Source organism: Watersipora subatra, chromosome 3, assembly GCF_963576615.1.
Source record: "Watersipora subatra chromosome 3, tzWatSuba1.1, whole genome shotgun sequence".
In the NCBI taxonomy this organism is placed as follows: Eukaryota; Metazoa; Bryozoa; class Gymnolaemata; order Cheilostomatida; family Watersiporidae; genus Watersipora; species Watersipora subatra.
Window position 1 is genome coordinate 23,291,713 of NC_088710.1, and position 23,339 is coordinate 23,315,051.

General features: G+C 32.8%; 1 protein-coding gene across 1 annotated transcript; it reads left to right on the forward strand.

Moving 5' to 3' along the window:
* Positions 1-4,620: 4,620 nt before the first annotated feature.
* LOC137391250 (uncharacterized) lies at positions 4,621-8,613 on the forward strand. The gene is made up of 7 exons (XM_068077664.1): positions 4,621-4,852; positions 5,337-5,436; positions 6,389-6,567; positions 6,744-6,879; positions 7,208-7,297; positions 7,496-7,755; positions 8,230-8,613. Exons 1-7 carry the CDS (start codon positions 4,670-4,672, stop codon positions 8,440-8,442), a joined length of 1,161 nt encoding a protein of 386 aa, XP_067933765.1. The 5' UTR covers positions 4,621-4,669; the 3' UTR covers positions 8,443-8,613.
* The last annotated feature ends 14,726 nt before the right edge of the window (positions 8,614-23,339 follow it).

Below are 23,339 nucleotides of genomic sequence, written 5' to 3' on the forward strand. Positions count from 1 at the left end.
GACAAGAAAAGAGACTGATGTATATGTCAAAAAAAACGCACGAAGGTCTGAGCGTAACAAAACAAAAAACACAATAAAGAGATCTACAGAGACAATTTTGAGAAACTACATGTAAAGCTCATCTGAAAATGAATGAAAAAGAAGATTCCGACACCAGCTCAATGGTGAAACTTGCTGATGACATTTCATTAGAGCAGTTTTACAACAACTTTTCACTTCAACTATTTTTAAACTTCACAAAAATCGCAGTTTAATTTAACTTTACACTGAATAGCTATACGCCAAAAGCTGGAATAAGCTACACAGCACAGCACTTGTCTGTGTGTAGCAGAAACGAATAATTTAGTTAAATAAAACAACATAGTTGTAACAGATATTGATAGTCATAGAATAAGTTTGAATTGGTTTTTTGGTTCTGAATTTTTCTATTGAAGCACAAAAATAAGATAAAAACTCATGTCATTGCATTATCCATAACTGTGAGACATTACAGCATATTTTGTAAATATTGCCCCTTGGAGACAGAAATAAAAAAAACCTAAATATAAATATCTTAACTCATGTTGCCAAGGTCCAGAACTTCAAGTGATCAGTTTCAACACAATACCTTACTAATAACTATATCCTATAATGGCTCAGTATAAATGCAAGCATTACGGTTAATTGGTAAATTGGGTAGATTGCTATGACCATAAATCAATTGTCAAAAACAGGTTCATTTTCTGTATATGGTGAAGAATAGTCTGCCACAAAAATTAATGCAAATGTCATAGATTGGAAAAGTAGATTGCAAAAATATAAATATGCAATTTCTGTAAATACTTGTGTATAAATTTGGTAATAAAGTGGCAACATAGTTTTTTCAGCTTCAATATTTGCCATAGGGCTAGCACTACTAATTTATAGAGTAAGTTAGTTTGATAAGTCAGTAGTACTAATATATAGACTAAGTTAGTTATATAAGTCACTAGTTCTAATATATAGACTAAGTTAGTTCTATAAGTAAGTAGTACTACTATATGGAGTAAGTTAGTTCTATAAATCAGTAACACTAATATATAGAGTAAGTTAGTTCTGTAAGTCAGTACTACTAATATATAGAATAAGTTAGTTCAGTAAGTCAGTAGTGGTAATATATAGAGTAAGTTAGCTCTATAAGTTGGTAGACTAATACACAGAGTAAGTAAGCTTTACAAGCAAGTGCTACTGATGTACTGAATATGTTAGTTTGATAGAATTTGGTAGGCCATTTTTCCTCAAGTTTTACATTGGCATAGAGCTGTTATATAACACTTTGTGAGAACATATTTGTGATGATTATTTTTATGACAGACAATGATACAAACAAACGTTAAAAAAGGTTTTCTAATACAGGCCATATTGTCAGCCATATTTGTTTGGTCTTGAATATAATATCAAATAAGGAATTATTCTCTAATGTCATGCATTTTATAAATTTAAAAAGTGACTAAGTCAAGGCTTTTCTAGCTAAAACTATTTGCTTTAGTCTTAAACCAAAAACAGCAGAATCCATCCTTTTCTTAATGAGTAGGTATCATTTTTACAAGAAAGTCCCCTGTCATACAGCCCACGACCAAAGTGATATTGGAAAAAAGAAAGGGTACTGGTGGTTGAGAAATGCAATATTACAAGTAAAATGGCACTGTGGTGCAATAGGATAACTGCAATGGTAGCTGTAATGTGCTGGGTGTTATTACGTACAGCAAGCAGCAATAATGAAAAGAAAGGATTATATGTTTATATCTCTTCCCTGAAATGGGAGCAATGCAATAATAGAAGTAAAATGCACCGATATTATTAGAATAACCAATATTATTAGTATAGTAATACAGTAATAATAGAAAACCAATGCACAACTTTCTTTACATTTTAAAACGTCATAGCTAACAATATCACAAAGTTGTGATATTTATATAGATTTTTAGAGAATCTATTTAACAAAACTATTTAGAAAAAGTAATAACAGTAACATATTGCCCATCATCGATGTTGTTAATGTGACTATAAAACTTCAATAGTCATCCAAACTTATAATTAATTATTGTACTAATCTCATAAGAATCAGAATACAAAAAATATCATCATCATTTCCTTTACTTTCACTGCGTTGGACATCAGTTAGAATACCAAAGTACTCAAAAGTGTCTAAAATGTCAGTTACTTTAAAATAGGCAAAAAAGAAACGATTATATTTCAGTACTTTTACGTTAATTACAGAAACCTTTGGCAATGCGACAATGCTATAGACTGGTGAAATGTGGACATTATTTTTTGTGAAGTGCGCTCGACTTAATGGTTCTATTCTCTGTCGCTCGGCGTTTCGTTTGCCAGTCTTAATTTTGATAAAAGTGAAGCTTACCAAGTTTTAATAACGGTTTTCAGCCAAATTATTCTGTCAATTTGTGTATAATCCGTTCACATGGGTAAGTTTTATAATACTGCCGACACTTTTCAAAGACTTGGTAATATATTTAATATGTTGGTAGGTATATATGTGTTTGTATAATAAAACGATACAAACACATATAATGTAGGTTTATATTTGTTTGTATCGTTATTATACTTAAACGACTACACAGAAAAACGGTTAAAGTTGTTGATGGTACAAGATTTTGGTACAAGGGTTTGCAACGTTGTTGATGAATAATTTTCGTAAGTTGTGTGCACATGCATTTATCATAAAAACTCTCAAACATTCGCTCCGCTCGTTTGGTCGTGGGACAATGTTATCTGAAATAATCAAATACAATGTAGGAATGTTAGAGACCTCAAACAACCTCTAACAATTTCAATTTACGCAGCTATTCTATGCATCATCTTCCATTGCTGTTGGATTATTCAAATACCTTGGAAAAGTATTACTTTTTGTAATCATTAATGTTTTATTCTTTCATAAATACCACATCTACTTTCTATTACTACATATTTATTGACTTGCTAAACATTGCTTTATTCAATGCATGATATACTCCTGCATGTTTCTGTAATTAAAAAGGAAGTATATGCTGCCTATTCTACGAGCGCCGACCTTTTGACAATCAGTACTTTTGATTTCAAGTTGAGACATAGATGTATGTGATAGCCTGTTATGACACTGGTAGAGATAAGAGACAAGGGTAACTAGGTCTAGGTTAAATAGTTGTTATTTCCGTACAATGGGAAGATGAACTGCAAAATGGTTTCATAAAATATCTGGTGAATTATGCTGCAATATTTATAACAGGACCCTTTCAACCATACCAGTCATGGCTTAATTTTTTCTGCTAGACCAGTTTATTGAGAAGTGTCTTTTCTATTAAAACTTTTATATTATCTGTATCTCAGGCATTCATGAAGTGGCAAGATCTGATGATGGCTGTCCAGGACTGTGATGGAATCTTCTGTCATAAACGCTTAATCGTTATTCATTGAAGCTTTCCTAGAAATTATTTTGTATAAAAAAGAATAACAAATTGATTTATGCATTGGGTTAGTGATGCACAATGATCCAGGGCCTACAGAAGATCAGGATATGTAACCACAAATTTTCTTTGACTCTAGAGATGATGCAAAGTCATAAGCGGTCTCTGCCAATTTTAGTGACTGGAAGAAAAGACAACTAGCAATATCTATAAACTTGCAAAGGGAACGCTTTTTAAAACAGAAATGTGTGTAAAAAAAAAATTGTCTTAAAAGAATGTTTTTGTCAATTCCCTAAAAAATACTGCAAACATACATGAGTGAAAAAATTGCCACACATTTTACCATGTAATTAATGAAGTATTGTGTGTTGCTAAAGTTTTATCACTTTCAAGTACTTTACAGCCATCAAGTATAAGTTAATGATATATGTTGAACTCAGTTAAAACCATTGATCTTCAGCAGACAATATTAAGGTCTACCTGAAGAAATATTTTATTTATGATTTGTTTTGCGCATATTAAACAGTAAATTAGCTAACACCCAATACACACCAGAGGATACTTGAAAAAAAACTTCAACAATAGTTTAATAAAGTTTGGTGTTGGTGGAGGTTGGAAGCACTGACATTGTAAGCTTAAAATTACATTTGTTTCAATGAAATGAAGTGTTTACATACTTAAATTTAACTTTTTATTAATGACTTTTGCAGATGATCTAGGATAGACAGCTGTCAGAACTGATACAATGCACTTGCTAACAAAATGGGTGAATCATTAACACATGTGGTGTAATATTTCAACAATATGAGGATGTAAAACATTACTTGACCCAATTTTCCATAAACGGAAGCTGATGCCCTGCAGAAGTATAAAAGCAGCTAGACAAGAATATCAGTCACCAGAAGGTGCTGCTGCCTAAGGCAAGAGTATTACATATACAACTAGTCTTTGATTCTACTTAGGTGTTCAGGTTACTCTAAAAACTGAAACTTATTCAGTTAAGTAATTATACAATTATACAATTTTGATGTAATAAAAGTAGCTTTTGTTAAAAAAATTGGAGAAAAAGATTGGTAATAAATTATTGTATGAGAACTTGATTGTCTGGTATACCTTATCATTAGGTTATTACCGTATGATTGAAATTTTACATATAATATGGTGAGCAGTAAATCCAGCAATCTGAGTATAATTTGTTATTTGAGGTCTTTTACCTGTGAGTATTTTTGCCAATTTTAGAATAAATTATGGAAAAAAGCTACATAGTCAAGCAACAGAAGCGAAATGATGTCATCCAGATATTGAGTGCTGTTATAGCAATATCTGCTCTGGTTGTGTCTGTCTACTCTCAAATAAGTTACCAGTTGTTAAAGAAGGATGTTGATCATTTAACCAGTAGACTGGATCACCTAGAAGGAAATGGAATACAGGTGAGAAGTTATTAAATAGGTACATTAGATTAACTACAATTGAACTTATTAACCGTCAAATTAAGAAAAGTGTATTCCTAACTGGTACAATTAGAAGTGTACAGCAGAGCCTAATTACTTTTACTTTGCTATAAACCTCTGAATGTTCACATGAGAGTATGTGTTTATTTGAAAACTAGTGTTTTTCACCATATTTGAATGTCTAAAAGTGCAGCTACATATAAATGACCAAAAACCTACAACTCTATATAACGCAACGTAAGAAAATGATGCCCAATTAAGGTACACTCTCTATAATATGGACAGTGGACATACACTTATGCCTAGCATAGATTCTTCTCTAGCCTAAATCTTGGTTTAAAGGAAAAAAATTAGGAAAGGATGTCAGATAAAATGTTAAATATTTGATCAAAAAATAAATGATGAGAAGACATTTCAGAAACCGAGGTTTATATGATTGTAATATTTGAAAATTTATATCTAGGTCTCAAGGATGTCTCCAAACGATATGGAGCATAGTATACAGAAAAGATCATCAGAAGACGAAGATGTCGGTGATGGTTTGCAAAATCAATTATCATCAGGTAAGTTAGTAAAATTTTACAATCACTAAAGTAATGTTTTCATAGATCTTTTTTCAGTTTATGTAATAAAACAATATCTTAAACAAAGAAGTTATCAGCTTGCTAGCTTCATTCAATATGTAGAGCCACACACTGCATTGCGTAAGCAGTGAATTTGTTCAGTGACCTAGCTCTACACTAGATATATGTTTTTTTAAAAATTTAATTACTGTTGTTATCTTGAAAGTATAATGAAAAAGAAGTTGTTTTCTCAATGCACTACTAACATAATCAGATAACTCTCAATTGATTGATAAGAAGCTTAGAGTGGCGCATGAAAGGAGTTATTAAATGACTTTGGTATATCATAAACTGACACTACTTTAGGCCTGTGCACCTGACAAATTGGTTACGCGCTTCATCTGCTCAAAATATTGAATAGATATAAAAGTTTAAAATTTAGTTTAAATTAAGTTTAACTATAATGAAGCTTTATTAAACATATAAACTTTACTAGCAAAATCAGTGTTGGTCAGAAGAGCAAAACTCACCAACACAAATAAACTTAAAAAGCATTGAGTGGTAAATGTCGTAACTAAACAAAGACTTGCAATCAATTAGGACTTGATGATGTCATGACATGTTGAATCAGAGCTAGATATGCAGTGAGTTTTGAATGTACACATGTTTGTGACATCAGTAGAGTTGCTTAAGAACTTGTTTGCACAGTTGATAAAAGTTGTGTTGACAGACATAAGAAAGTCTTTGAAAACTTTAATTTCATCCTTTTCTTACTTTAGTGCTAGTTTGTTCTGTATTGATTAAATACTCACCAAGCATTCCTAAAAGTTTTTCCAAAAAGTCCTCTAGTTTTAAATTGTTTTAACCTGAAGCATTGTCAAATTATTTTAATTTCATAAAAAACTACAGTATCAAAAATGATACCAAAAACCTTTGTTGCATATTTTACCAGCAGGGCATTTTCCATACCTAAGAGGACCTCCAGGAAGAGATGGGAGGGATGGTAGAGATGGTAGAGATGCTAGAGATTGTGAAGTTTCAGATCTGACTGACCTTAGAGGGAGGGTTGGAAAATTGGTAAACCAGACCAAGTCTGTTGTAGCACGATCATCTGACGGGCACGCTGATAATGGTATGTTTCCGATATTTAGCAGGTTGAAAATCATTTTTTTAAAAACACTTGACATCCATGAAAGGTAAAACAGTTCATATTAGTCTGGAGTAAAATATTAGAATGATAAAAATGAGTATTGCACCACAAAGCTTTATACTATTTCCTGTGATAAGAAACGCCGTTATTATTTTCGGAAGAACTCCTACAAGAGTTTAACCAAACTATTGCTCATGGATTGCTGAGTCTCCTCCAAAGAAACAACAGAAAGTTGGAAGAAATTGAAGAACAACTGCAAGCAGATGAGGAGAGGAGTGAACTCTCTTCGAATGGTTAGTTGAGTTTCTCTTTTGCCTAAAAGATTGAAGATTTGGTATCGAGTAGAATCTGAACGTTAATAAAAGCACTATTTTAAAAGCAGCAGAAATTTTTCTCTTGGTAGATAAAATAGGTGATCTTTGGTAAAAAACCGATGAATTCTCTACTTCCTATTTTGTAAAAAACATTTCGGTGCTAACTGGAAAAGTATGAGACGTAGATCTGTGATAAAAAATGTTGACAATTAGGCTTTACTTCTATTAACATTAGGAACTTTGTATTGTGGAAATTTTATTAACAAAGTTGGAAACTTTTTTAACCTGGAACTTGATAATTTTGTAGCTGACATACAACCACCTTCTGGAGGAGGAAGTTCATACATCAGATGGGGCAGAAAATCATGTGGTAACTCCTCAGAGCTCCTCTACACAGGTTGGTTACGGAAAATATATACTACATTCTAGTTCATTGCAGCTCACTTTATCAAGCAAAGAGAGTGACTAGCCATTCATTTAAATTATCATTAATTTTCTGAATAAATAGAATATATTGTTTGTGTCATCAGTTATTTCAAGTGCTGGATAATATGGCATTCACTTAGATATCCTGATTTCTTGATGTATCCTACAGGGCTAGCAGCGGGACAACACTATAGCAATGAAGGAGGCTCATCGGTCTATACATGTCTACCAACAGAGCCAGAGTATAACTCATATTTAGCTGGTGACACGGGTAATTACATATATGGATCAGAGTACCAGACCGGCTCCAATATATTTCCCAGTCAAATGCATGACCAGAATGTACCATGTTCCAGATGCTACCTCCCTAGCAGATCTACAACAATTATGATACCTGCTAAAAGGACTTGTCCATCATCTTGGAATAAGGTGAATTACCATATATCCTCCTATATAAGCCTATATTGCGCATAGGCTGATATTAGAAAGGACAGTTTCAAAACAGAGATTTGGTTTTAAAAATTTGGTGGGTTCCTGTGTCCTATTACATATTACATATAAGCTGTATCATGTACATTAGCAAGGAAGTAAATATTTGCTAACGTCATACACAGGATAATATAGCACTATACAGTATTTTTGCAGCAAGTTCTTTTAGATGCTCATTATGACACAAGAGGTTTTTAGCTTGAATGTAATTATTATCATACTACCATAATAAAAAGTCGTTTTCTCATTTTTATTTTAAAAATAAGTAGACAACTCCCGATGGAATTAAAAAATCCGAATCAGAAAGAAAATAGAAGAAGATTGGCATTAATATAAATAAACATGTAATTAAGTCAGTAATTATAGAAATGTGACTGGTTATTAAATATAAAAACTAAGCTCGTTTTTGTTTAGGAGTATGAAGGATATCTGATGTCTGGACACCCCAGTCACAAAAGAGGCTACAATTATGTCTGCATGGACAACGAACCAGAAGCCTTAACTGGATCACATGCTAACACCGATGGAGCGTTGTTCTATTTTGTTCAAGGAAGCTGCAACCAGCTTAGATATTGCCCACCTTACATAGAAGGAGCAGAACTAGCTTGTGTTGTTTGCTCTAAATAGCATACTTCCTGAACACTGAGTTCATGAGATAATTAATAGTGACAGTGAAACTTTAATGATTTAATATTCTCCTAACCTTGCTAGCTGATTATATAACTTGTTATGCAGATTGAAGAAACCAACAAAGTAATCGGCAATCCCAAATATTGCTTCCCAATATTAGTGTTCCTTATTTTATCCAATTTATTTACCGATGTAGTTACTAATAAACAAAATATAGTAATAGTTTAGGCATAGTTATATTCATTTCTCAAAGGCACAATAATTATAGATATATTAGAAAATCCCCTGTCATACAGCCTACAACCAAATTAATAATTGAAAAAGGAAATGGTACTGCTGGTTGTTGAAAAAGTTGTTGTCAGCAGAAATTGACTGCGGTATAGTTTAAATGAGAGTGGTTCGAGATGAAATAAAATAAATTTGAGGGAGCATGACTCCAAAAAGGTGCAACTAACAATTTCAACTAATATAGATAAGTTAGATAAGTAAAGTGTTTTGTTAAAGGTCACACAGTCTAAATTATACATACATGTAAGTGTATAAGGGTACACCCAGTACGTGTGAGCTGTGATATGTTGTTGTCAAGTCTGCCTAGAAATATGTTACGCAGTTTTTAAAAATCAGGACACTCTAGAGATTAAAAATAAGGAATGTGATGGAAAAAAGCAGCATTGAGAAGAGCAATATTGTTTTGTGCAATATTTGGCGCAAGACTTTCATGGTCAACGATGTCCATAAAATCATGATTATCATCTGGAAACAGAGGGGCTGCCAAGTCCATGTCATTTACACTACATCGCCTACCTCATCTATTAAATAATTCTCTGATTCAGATGAATTGTTGTTGTTATTATTTTGAGTAGCGTGTTGTTGAACATTAGCATTTTATGTTGATGATTGCTGTGTGGACTTTCTATTTTTCCTCCTCCGTAATAATTGAGAGACACGAGGACGACTACTGCGACGTCGTGGTGTTCCAGATGGTTGTATGTCTATGGTAGTTGTCAAGTTGTTTTGAAATAAAATTCAAAAAGTCAATTATGCAAAACAAAAGGTTGTATACAAATCAGACCTAATCTACTACTGTCTCAAACCTATGTTTTACAACAATAAAAAAATATTAATTAAAGCTGTAGGCCTAACCTACTGTACGTAATTTAACTAAAAACAGCATTAATGAAATATGCTGATTATATCTCTGAATTGTAAAATTAAAAGTAAAACAGCAAGCTGCCGGGTAATATAAACTGTGTAATATACACAGTTTGAAAGTTGGTTGTGTTGAATGTAGAACGGTGTTGACAGCAATCTGTAATAGAGAGTAAGCATTAGAATTCACCCGTCTGGAAGTTTTATGCAAACTAGAGTAAAATAAAGAAATATTCTTGTCACAAAAGGTCATTGTAGTTTGGGCCTGAGCTTGTAAAAAAGATGTAAAGAAATTTGGCTAATGTTCTAAATGATTTAATGCAATGTTCAGGTAATTGGACAAAAAACATAGGCTAATAAACTGTGTACCAAATTTTTGTACCTGTGAATCGGTCTACGTCTCAAACGATCTATATTAATTATAGAAACCTTCGGCAATTGGACAATGCAATAAAATATTAAGAAGTTGTGATATTTATTTAGATTTCTGAATTTATAAGATTTAGATTTTTGAATTAACCATCGACCACTATATACTTGGACTTTGTAAATTCAAATGATTATTCTTATAATTAAATCTTATAATAATCTTATAACATTGAACCATTAAATCAAATAATAAAATCAGCAAAAAACGATTACCTTTCAGTACTTCTACGTTAATTACAGAAACCTTCAGAAATTGAAAAATGCCATAGACTGGTGAAATGTGCACGTTTTTCTCGTGAAATGTGCACGGCTTGATAGTTCTACTATCTGTCACACAGCTTTATTGGCGTTTTGTTTGCCGGTCTTAATTTTGATTAAAAAAGTTTTGTCAGGCTTTTATGGCAATTTTAGGCATGATTATTCTGTTTAGTTATGTATTATTCGATCAGATGGGTAAGTTTGAGGATATTGTCTCAACTTTTCAAAGATTTTGTAACACACTTAGCCCTTTCGTGGGCGAATTTTCAAAACTAATTCAGACTCCCATGGGCGAATTAATTTTCCAAAAAATCAATTTTTTTAAAAGGTTTATACACTTTTCTGTGTGTTATTCTGTGCATATATCTATGTTTAACGGTGCATAAGTATACATGTATATGTCCATAGGCATATATATATTATAAACAAATAAAAATGTATAACATAAAATATATGCTTTTCCTAATAATTGTCTATTTACGAATGATATTTTCGAAAGCATTCTCCTTTACAAAGGCCCACATCACAGTCTTTGCACCATGTACTTATTCGTGCAACAAAGAGCTCCCACAAAAATGTACTTCCTGGATTGACAGGCTCAAAAGACTTTTCAAAATACTCTAATAGTTGAGCATCTACTGGAGTAAATACTGGGCCTGTCACTGCTATAAACTGCTGAATTGTAGGAGATTTATCTCTGTTTATGTTGGTTATATTCTTCCAGGCACTGGCATCACTCCTACTCACATCCTCATCATTATTGCTACCAGCCTTTTCATCACTGTCACTTCCAGATGTAAAGTCATTCCAATCACAATTCAAACCTGATTCACTGTCATCTCTTGCTACTAAATCTAAAAAGTCACTGTCAGCTCTGAATCTCTTAGCAATTTCGGTACTAGTACTTGCTTTATTAGAATAATCTCGGGAGGTTCTTTTAGAAGTCGCCATGACGGTAAACTAAAGTCAAACTCTCAAAAAAATCGGTAAATAAAAGCTAAAACCAAAGCAAGAAAAATAAAAATTGATAAATTATTTAGAACATTTTTCTAATTTTTTTTGAAAGTTTATTTATTCATCACTGCTAAAAACGATCGTTTTTTCAGCCTTAAAGTAAATTTTTGAGGCTAACCGAAGCTACAATATCGTAGCTTGCTATTGGTAAAAAAAGTAACAAAAACCGGCATTTAGCTAACCAGAAACTGCAATAATAAAATACGTTACCGAAACGACAAAAACGTCGCACTGCCCATTAGCAGCCGTATCGCAAAGCGACAAAAACATCGCTCTGCCCGCGAAAGGGTTAAATAGGTTTATATGTGGTTTGTATCATTATTATACTTGAACGTCTCTACACAAAAATGGTTACATTTTTGATGGAAATTCGGTACAAGGGTTTGGTTACGGGCATTGACGGATAATTTTTTCGGGGGTTGTGTGCGCATATGCATTTATCATTAAGCTCCCAAACACTCGCTTCGCTCATCTTTGGTCGTGGGATAAAAATTACTCTTGTGTACATACAGTGCTAATTTGACAACTTTTTGAAAAAAATATAATTTAGGTGGGAATATTCAATGTAGCTGATGTGTTCAGTTTTTTTACCGTTGATACCCTTTTTGCTTGCTTTACCTGAGTTATTTGATACTTTGTTAGCCGGGAATAATTACTCTGAAACCTAATCCAATGCACTCAGCTGATCTCTTTTACAAACTGACACTATGCCTAACCCCTCAACAAAAGTCAGATATAGAATTAAATAAGTATAATCAATAATGAAAAAAATAAAAACATCAAGGGCAAATACTCTAAAAGTACATCAATAGGCAATAAGACATTATTTTGTGAAAAGTGAGTAATTGACAAGCACTTTATGCTTTTTGCACAGCAAAGCTTCTGTGTGAAGGTGTTGATGAAGTAGGCACATGCAACTTTATTTTCTTCTTTGATTACTTTTAGCTTGTACATTTGGACTGGGAAGCAAATCTTTGCAAACCAATGAGATACTGCAGTGTCGACCAGCAGAGCAAGTGGGCTTAAGAATAAATATAGCCATATTTAATGACTGCCTCAGTTAAAATTGAGATGCTACAACAGAATGTATTAGTCATTGCAATATATGAGACAGGTGAGAGTTCAGGATGTGTACATGTACATGTTTGCCTGACTAAACAACAACTGAACTCATGATAGTAACAGCTATGCAAAATAAGACAGAATAACAAACTATAACTATTCTGGATAATTACAAGATAATAGACTTTATAGCTATACAGGGTAGTACAAGACAATGACTTTAGCAGTATTGGTCACAGAAATATTTGAAGTATATATTTTGCACAAATTGCAACATTTTATGACTTTATAATAGTCAGTCAAAGAAAAAATTGAGATGCTATTCAGTCCAATATAAATGTAAGTATTTGGCCAGATACCTACATTTGAGCGACCAGACGGCCTCAGCCCTATTGGCCAATTGGCCGGTAGACCGGCCTCCCTTTAGCTGGCTTTAGCCCTAACCAGTTAGCAAGAGGATGAAAAATGAGAGAGGACTCGACCCTAGTGAACCGAGAGAAAGATAGACAGACCTTGCTAAACAAGAGGCTGACCTGACACTAGCTAGCCAAAGAGAAGCCTGAAGCCTTCCGAGAAAAAATAAGAGAAGCTAAAACTATAAGAAAAATCTGGCAGGACCACAGAAGAAAAGCTTACAGAAAAGCCTCAAAGTGGACAGTTGTACTTTTAATGATTGCTCGACGCTGTAGCAATGTATTTACCAAAGTATATAATTGTATTAATCAAACAAGTGGCCGGTTTCAAATGAAGAAGTAAATAATTTTTACTAATGAAATGTAATTTTTTCTACGAGTGCGAGTAGTAGGATCTTTTACATACCGGCTCCACAAAAACCAACAAATTCCTCATTAAACTTTCTACTACTGTGTTAATAGTGGCAGGGGGGAGAAACCCAAAAAGTCTAAGTGACAGAGCAAGATGCTAGCAGAATAGAGAAAGTGGCAATTAGCCTTTAAACCACAAAAACAGACTCGCAAGTGAGATGCCAGTGACAAGGCAACCCGGATGCCAAGAACGCAAAAAATTACAAACCGTATGATCAACATATTAGGAAAGACTATGTTGGTTCCAATGACCATAGCCTTGGCTTTTTACCTTGGCTATTTTCACAGTGCTTATAAATGTATGTAAAACTGCATGTATGTGTTTAGGCTATGCATTAGCAACCCCTGAATACAACAGTGTTTTTTAAACGCAAGTCGTTGCCATCTATCAGAGTTGCTGAATCCTAACTGTCGCAAATCAAAATTACATGATATGTGATATAGGAATTTATTTATGAAATAGTAACATACTAGTAATTATACTCAACATGAGATGAATCAAACACAAAATTCCATTACTCACCATTCAAATGGTCATCATTAAGATTCTTTTCTGGCATGTGCTTTTCTTCTTCTCAAACTTGACGCTCTTTTCCGTAGCATTTGCTTACTAGCCGACATCTCGGTAATCTATTTGATACACCCACTATAATTGGTCTATTTTTTTCCTACTCTTTGCCACCTATGATCCTGAATGAACTACCTGTATTAACAACCAAACAGTTGGAGTCAGATAAGGTTTTGTAACAGATGCGTGTCAAACAAAAATTTTTAAACGCAACTTTTGACTTCAGCCTTTACACTGTGTCAGCTTGTACGCTGCAATTTGCAGTAGATCTACAGCTATTCTTCACTTAACTGTAGTTTTTGTTATTGAAAGTTGGAAAAATAGTTTTAAATTTAGAAACAGTGCAAAATAAAATTTAGATATCTTTAGTGGGTTAAAAGTACTTTTATTTACTAACTACTTAGCACATTAGATTTTTGAGTATAGCAAACTTGGAATATCCGAGAGCCATGACCACATGTACATTAATAAGGAAACAACTTCAAAAAGCTTGCTCTCACATTATTTATATATTGTAATGAGCATGTTAGACTGAGAGTAGTACTAATTTGATTCCAAACCCTTAGTTCCAAATTTTGGGGTTGTTTTATTGTGATTTAAAATATACATGACTTTAAAAGTTGAAAAAGATTAAAAGGCTACGGCTGTTTCACCTTCACCTTCATGCTGCCACTGAATTTCAATGTGTTTCCTTTAGCTTTTTATATAAGTATTCAAGTGTTTAAAAGTGATTTACTTTGTATTTTTATACCAGTGTATGCGGTAATTCAAACAATTTTAAATTGGGAAATAGAAATTGTAGGCTGCTACCATACTTCTAGATCAACTGAAACTTACAAAATATTCCCGTATAATTTTCAATTTTATAGTAAATATCTAGACTTTGCATTTCTCAAAGCTTTACAACAATATGCGATGGCATTAGTAATGTTTCTCACTCACCTGCAGAGCTGTTCGTGCACAGCATCGCATCATCAAAAACTGATTAACTAGGAACTAAACCATAGTCATGAGCTGGCACTTTGTTGTTGTTTTTAAATAAATAAATCAAAGTTAGTATTTTTGGCTACATGAGATTTTTTAATTAACTTACCACATCGATATTCCACACAAAAACTCTTTTTATAAATTTGAATGCATTTAGAATAAATAAAGAAAAAACCCTGTAAAGTAACCGTCGTTTAGCACAACCCTAAATGTAATATACTTGTGCATTTTTATAATATGCAAAACAAATGTGCAGCTATATAAGACGGAAAGTTATATAGCCATTGGATAAGAAGCTATTTTTGATATATTTTCAAAAGTAGTGTAATTGTGCACTCTTGCATTTGGCTTTGCCTATTCTGAAGAGTCATGATTCCCAAAAACTTTAATGAGTTGTGAATATTACTATAGTATGGAGTGACCACAAACAGTGATAGGAAAATAAAATTATTACAGGAACTATTTCATGTATCTAGCAAGATACACCGATGTGATACATCAACCTCGAGTCTTTACTTTGTGCTCTGTGTTCTTTAACAGTTCTCATCTGTTAGTATAAATGCATCTTCACATTTCAAGTCTAAAATTATTGTACTCTCATCTGACTTGTTGAATGCAAGAACACCCTTTGCCATCACAATCTAAAGATGGACTGGAATAACTTCAGATTAATGTAGTAAAGCATTGGTTACACTAAAACAAGACTAACAAACATGATTATATAGTCTTGTTCGTTTGTATCTGGAATTGTTGATAGATAATTTATTTTAGTTTTAAGGCTACTTTTTCTACCATATTTTAATTACAATCTAATATAAAAATGGCAAAATTTGCGTGTGTGTGTGTTTGGGCGTGTGTGTTTGTGTGTGCGCGAGTGTGTGTGTGCGTGTACTTGTATGCGTGTGCGCGCGTGTGTGCGCATGTGTGCGCGTGTGTGTATGTGTGCGCGTGTGTGTGTTAGTCTACCTTACAGAGCAGTCTTTCCTTTTTGCGATTCGGTCGTACGAAGCGAACTGAATTAATATGAGTAATAAATTATACAACAGTATTTCCTTTTTTCGATTTGGTCGTACACATCCAACTGAATTAATATGAGTAGTAAATAAATCAATAAAATTAAATAAAATTTGCTACTCGTTAAATAAATTAATCAGTAGTAAATTTAATTAGTAAATGAGTAGTAAATTACTATTTACTGCCAATGGACAGTCACGTGAACATTTGTCATTTCTGGCCACCTACACAGTTGTCGTATTTTTTTCAGCTACGAGTACTACAGAACTACAGCTACTACAGAACTTGCACAAGTACTGCTCCTTTGTTTTACCTACTAAACTTCTACTTCAGAAAAGTAAGTTCTTCTCATTAAATGTTGTATTCTCTATGAATTGCCACATATCCACTACTTAAAAACGTTGCATTTGCCACTGTTGGTAATAGTAAACATGTTCATTTCTTGTTTGCAGCTGAGTTACTTTTATTTTTTTCCAGCTACGAATACTACAGCTACTACAGAGCTTGCGCGGGTACTCCGAGCGTTGCGGTAGGCGACGGTGACAAGAAAGAAAGCAGCTGGTATTGACTTACTGTCACTCTGTTTTAGCCATGACCGGCTGACCAGCTCAAAAGTAGGCGCAAGCCGAAAACTGTCTGTTCATAAACCCGACGGAAAACCAAAAATGTGGTCTATCCGCAAGTGTTGCGTTGAATTAACATTGTGTTATTGTTATGTCATGCTTGCCTTGAATTAAAATTATGTTATTGCTATGTCATGCTACGTTCTTCATGTTCTGCTATACCTACATATTATCCACATGCAGCAACTTCTAACATATCTTTCCGTATATATATTTTTTTTTATGCATTCATTTTCTTCATTGTATCGAATAAAAAGAGTAACATGTTGGCGTTATGTTTCACTATTGTAAGGTACTAATGCTGTATCCGCCTTGACATCATACCGTCTTTGCTGTGATACATATAAATTTTCTCAACCAACCACATTATTGCTGAGCTATTTGTATGTACCTTGTCAAAATACAGGCTATAGACAAAAACTGGTAAGCCATGATTAGTGTTTTAAGCATGTAGAAGTATACATTCAATAAATGCTGGTGATAGCAACATACTTTGAAGAATTTCATAAAATATGCAACATTTTTCAATACTGCTAGTTTGAAGAAATTCAGTTTGCCGAGCAATGTCAATTTCATTATCAGTTCTTTGTACAAAATTAGGACAAATTTAATTTGAGTGGTTTGAGCGTGCGATGGTCCACTGCTTGGCGGGCAAAGATCGGTCGGCCGAGACGGAGTTTTGGCGGCAGAATCGCACGATTGTCAACTGCAATTATAGATGGGTATAAACGAATGCATGAATCTAGATGTACGAATCTAGACTATTTACTAGATTTTACACGCATTTAGCTGTGAAACACATTGCATATTTCCATTGTTCTCCCCAACATTATTTACTTGCATGAATGTCTATGTGTATGCGTACTCTGACCAAGGCAACAATTTTAGTACACTGCATATTAGGAGTTGTTTTACAGCATGAAAGACAACTCTCAATAAACCTCTTGCTGTTTGTGAATCTGTTTCCAAAGACAGGTAATGCAGCTAAGAGTTTATATATTTTATAGGGTGTTGTAGTAAAGAGTCCAATTCTTTCTTCATATAATTCAATATTCTACTTGTAAAAACTATGCCTAACTGATCAGTAGATTGGCAAAGTACGTAATTACATTAAGTATAAGTTATCTTACACCTTACACCTATAAGTTATTCTTGTCTGATCTACCAAAAACCGAGATGAACTATTTTCTTCCATAAATGTGCTTTGACACACAATATTTCAGCCGTGATTCAACCTTGAATAAAATAAACAAAATATATTATTAATAAATAAGATTTTAGAGTGTTATATAGAACAAATACTTCAGACAAGAGAACATATTGAGTCGGGCTACTAGGTTAACTGAGCAACTTTATCCACTAGGAGAAAATGAAGTGCTGGGACTGTAAATCAGTAAGGCAAATGATTGTCTGGCACTTTTTAAATGCAGTGTGCTTTTGCATACTAAGATGTGTTAAGTCATTTAGCTTACATCAGCTTGTAAGGTGAAATGCATGCTGCTGTCACGTAGCAGGATACAAAGCTAATACTGTAAGTTATCATAGTTGCAAGATATATACAAAGTATATATCTTATCATATGATGCTTACAACAAACCATATACTGAAGAACTGAGTTATACACACAGAAACTTGTACACAGTGACTGGCAGAGTTTTAATTTTTTCTATATCTTTGCTAATTTAAGTGCAGCTTTAAGAAAGTTCCATAAGATGTCACAAGCTGCCATACTAAATCTATCTCCAGATAGAACACAAAATGTGACTTATTACTATGCTTATTCCAACCCAGCCTTTCTCGGTTCTAAGGACAATTTCTTTCTCTTTGATGAGCTTCGCTTTATATTGCTTTATTATTCCTGATGGTATGCATTGTCGATACATTTTTGTTCATCTCCGAAGTTGCTGTAAGTAGCCATATTAGCTCTAGAGACTAGAAATTAGCCTAAAATCCAGTCTTCTTGTTCTAACACAGCACTAACAGTGTAACTAGTTAAACACTTCTGTCACCTATTTCAGGTGATCAGCCAGTCATCTGCCTTTGTTATGCAGCAAGATGTTTAATTCCTCCCACCTTTTTTCCTGAAGTGTTTTCTCCACAGTTACCAGATCAACCAAGTCACCAAGGAAATATGGCAGGGTAGGGTGAATGTCAATATAATTGACGAAGGTTTATCTTGTTTGGCAGATTATTGTTTCTGCTTAAAATTATTTGACTCCTATCATCTATTTCTGGTTTACCAACTATATTTCACCGCCTTGTCTTGCTCTATAGCATTCTACATTGTTTTTTCATGTCACAAAATTAAACTTTGTTAGCTCTATTAGTTATGTTATTCCTTCTGCCACATCTTTGTTTATACCAGAAACTTATTATTTTTACCAACATTGTTGTACTTAACTGTTCACTCAAACTGACCTAAAACATTGAACACATTTTGCGGTTGGTTAACAACAAAACTATAACAGCTAAAAGCTAAATGACAAACAAAAGAGCCAGAAATACCCTAACAGGCTTACATAAATATATACCAAAACAATTGAAACATACACAAAGCTTACTTTTCGAAAAAAGGTGGGTCAAGTAGTAAGTAGGGTATCAAACTATCAACTTGAAGAACACCAGATGCTATACCTGAGTAGTGTTGCCTTTATATACAATTAATTAAACACTGAAAAAGTTAAACTAAATCATGTCATAAACTGACAGCAGAAACTATTAGTTGATGATAGAAAATGTATTTAGAGAAAATCTAAATAACTCAATTTTACAATTTGATGTGATATTTGTTATAAAAGCAACGCAGTTATGTGGCAAGTTATTTGCTAGACCATTGTTTGTTGACGTTAGACATAGTAGGACATTAGGAAAAAAATGGATTGTGATGGTATATGCATCTTTTCTTTATAGTATCGTAGAAACTGTCTAGATAGCCATAATCATCAGTATGCATTAATCTACGTACATAAATATATTGTATTCCCTCTTTAGAAAAGCAATACCTGAGTGAAATACCTGAGTGAAAATTTGCCTTTGACACACTTGAAATAACTTTCTTCGTTTGAAATAACTTTTTTCGATAAGCGATATTAAGCTTTTTAATTAGTCACATATGCGAAACTGCAGAAATCAACGAAAAAATAAAAAATGCAAAATTTGATACAAAGCATGACAGGATACATCCAACTTAGACATGAAGAAGAAAATCCAAAACTTAAAGCATTCAGCATCGGAAATTATTAACAATCAAACTACTATTTACAACGGTTTAAATGTAAGCGACTGAGTCGAATCGAGGAAATAAATAAAGATCAATGAGCCTCCAGTATATTTAATTGACTAATACTGTTATATAGTTTCTATGAGTATAATTAACCCAAGTAAATGAAGACCATTTTAAGATAAAGCAAATTTGACTTATAGAAATCTCCATAGTCCTCAACTATTGATAAATAAATGCTGACTAGAAATGTTTGGTATTTATAGTGAGACTACATTATATATGACATTTGAACTTTTTTCATTGATTGTGGTAAGGCTGACTAAATTGAGAATTTCACTCAAAATTTTAAAAAGTAATCATCAATTTTTATTTATTAATTGTTCAATAGTATTATGAAATTGCTCTGATATATTCATCTAAAAATACATTTTTAATTACATATTGTAATATCCATTAATATATGAGTATAATTTAAAATTAGAGAGCTCCAGGTGTGCTAAATATGATAAAAGTAAAAGTGTTGTAACTTTTTTAATGTTAATGTAATATTTGTAAAACTAACCATCTTGAAGAGAATTTTGAAAAAAATGTTTTGATCTTAATAAACTTAACAGATTTTATCATAGACCAGCAATTTTACATGTTTATGGGACTTTGCGGATGTAACAGATTGTCAGTTTGTTTAAACTGTTCCATACTTAGTCTCTCAAAGGGTTACATGCATAAATTGAAACAACTTACTTTTTTTCAATACCCTTGATAATCGAAAAAAATACGAATATACTAAAAAAAATTCTCTTCAGGCAAAAGTTGAAATAGTTCATAAACACAGCAAAAAAGGTTATTTTAGACTCAAAAAAATTGCAATAAAACTTATGTCTTTAAAATAAAGATTGTTATTCCATTATCTCAATGTACTTATATTAGATGTAAACTGAATTTATCTTTTCGATTCATTAGTAACTTGTTGATGGAGTATGTTAAAACTTAATAAGCTTGTTGTATACAGTGAATATATATATATACCTCTAGAGCAATCATGACTGCTGCTAGATTTCACCATTTGCTGAAGTCTAGCACCAAATGGTGAAACATGAAAATTAGCAATGATTCTACCAAGAAAGAGCAATATATCAATTCACACAAACATGATTCATTTATTTAAACTAGTGAATAAAATCAACATTAATACTAAAAAAGACAATCAAAACTTTCAAAATGCCACATTGTGGTTAGAAATATAGGTATACATTAGAGTTCAGACTCACCAAGTCGGGTAAGTTATTTAGGAGTCTACTAATTACTCAATGATACACTTGATAAGATAATCAGTTGGAATCACAGTCAATACAAAGAGTCTCGTCAAATGGACCAATCAGCTCTCAGCAAAAGTATAATACTTGATAATAAGGAAACACGTATTTTCCAGCTCCTGTGATAAGGTCTATTTTCTTGTAAACTAATTTTTTAACAAACTTGTCATGACAGATCAAAATAAACCAGAGTCAGCAATTTTAAAAATATATGTTTGGAAATGTCTAGCAAAACAGGTTTAGCATTTTTAAATCCATTTTTAATAATAAACTTTTTAAGAATAGTTGACAAAGTTTTCTGTAGTCTGCTGAAACGTAATTACATCACTGGAAGGTTACAGTTTGTGTTCCCTTAAACTCTGTTTTGTATGAAGTTGTCATCAAGATTTAGTTTAGAAGATAAATATCCTTCTAAATTGTATACAAAACGCACTGTAATGTTTACTGGTGTAGCCCATCTTATAGCTTGCTAAGTACAAAAGCAAATAGCTCAAAGTTTGGTGTAATGCTTAAAAAAACACATAGGTATTCAAAGAAGCTTGTACGAATGTGGCAAAATGTTTACCGGCTTGGGTAACCTGGGAAAAGGTATAATTTTCTCCCGTGAGTGAAAGTGCATGTCGATGTTGGAACATTTCCTCCTTGTGTCTTGTTTTTCTGACTCATGCTGACATTTCTTACTCTCTTCTGTACCTATAAGTACCATTAAAAGTTGATTATGAAGAACTTTTAGTTACAAAATGGTATTGCCCCTTTAAAAATATCATTTTTAAATAGTTAGAAAAACATTTCGGCTGCAGTAGCACTGCATGAACTGTTTTATAATAATGTAATTTAATTGATTTTAACAGATGATAATGGGTGATCGCGCACATAACTAACCCCATGAATTAGTATAAATGTTCATTTGTAAGACAGCAAAGATGCCCTTTTAGTCTAACAGATGTTTAATAATACTTTATTTGAATTAGCAATTACCAACATTTACAATCAGATTGAGTAAACTTTGGAACCTATCGAAGCACTCTACAAAATGAAAGTTGCTACTTGAAACAATTTTCACTTTTTTTGCAAAAGCCAAATGTACCAGTATTTAAAACTTTGCAAAACTGTATTATGTTTTCTCACCTTTTATGTAACATAAGGGTAACAGCTAAATATATGGATGGTAAGGTGTGAATTTATATGTTAGTTTTAGACTTTAGTTGCAGCTATAAGAAAACATAGTAAGAAGAGTCTTAGTCTACCTTCAACGAGTAATGATTGCTTTGAACTGAACTGCTTTACTAGAATTTATAGCAATGCAAAATTTCAGAAATTTAAAGATTTTTCATTATATTGTACAAAAACTTAAGTTACATCACTTGTTGAACTTGTTGAGTATTACAATTGCTCACCTTTAATTACACAAAACTTTGTACCGCAACAAACTTTAAACGTCAAATGTGGCAGCAGCAAAACTCTCAGTTACAAACACCTATATTCTAAATAGGCCTTTCTATTCTTAGGTACTGTGATAGTCTACTGTATTGCTTACCTATGAAAATTAAGGATATGAAAAGCAACTTGTGTAGAAAAACTGCACAAAATTATGAAAAGGGGTTTTACCACTAAGCCTAAATAACAACTCATTTATGGATTTTACTGCTCCTGAAACAGGTTGTGGAGAATAGGAGTACAAGTGAAATTTATAGGAACATATGACCCTGGACGTATGCACACAACCAGGTTAATGAAAATTATGATGTAATTCAACTGACAGCAAAGACTAAAGCACTTGTGGGAATAAATACACCTGTGAACTTGCGTACTAAAAGAGTTATAAGACAGCCGTTGCCCTGGACTGCAAGCAAAAACTTTACAAAAAAATTGTTTAATAAGAATTGTTAGAGTAAAATGAATATTCTCTGTCTTCCCCTATTAAATAATGTATTGAAGAAATGTACGCAAATTTCAATACAAATTATTAAACAGTACAATATGTTTGCTCTTTTAATAAATGAATGTCATGATGACCTAGAAGTTTGGAGTATAAGTAAACACTAAACCTTTGTTGAGTTTGCCCTTGCTTACTTACATAAACAGCTGTGTTTCGGCTAAAGGTAAGTCAGATTTTTTGTTGTCATGGTGAGACATTGTGACATACTATGATACTATAATAATAAACTGATTCAAGTATAGTACATTTTTCTTAATAATTTGAAAAGCTTAGATTAATGGGTTGAGCTGGTATATAGGCATATGTTTTGTGCTGTAATATAAGGATGTTGTATTATGTACTCTTACTTAATTTGCGCTGGTTCATACATAGTGTGTTCATGGCAGTAGTGTAGAGAGTATGTACAACTTATTCTGTGAATTGGCATCGATGATTATTTGCCAATAGCCATTGACAAGGTTCAGTGTGCTAAATTACTTGTGTCAAAAAAT

Coding starts and splice junctions, on each gene's coding strand:
- LOC137391250 (XM_068077664.1), top strand. CDS start 4,670: ATGGAAAAAAGCTACATAGTCAAGCAACAGAAGCGAAATGATGTCATC. Junction 6,568..6,743: donor CTGACGGGCACGCTGATAAT/GGTATGTTTCCG, acceptor TTATTATTTTCG/GAAGAACTCCTACAAGAGTT. Junction 7,756..8,229: donor GTCCATCATCTTGGAATAAG/GTGAATTACCAT, acceptor GTTTTTGTTTAG/GAGTATGAAGGATATCTGAT.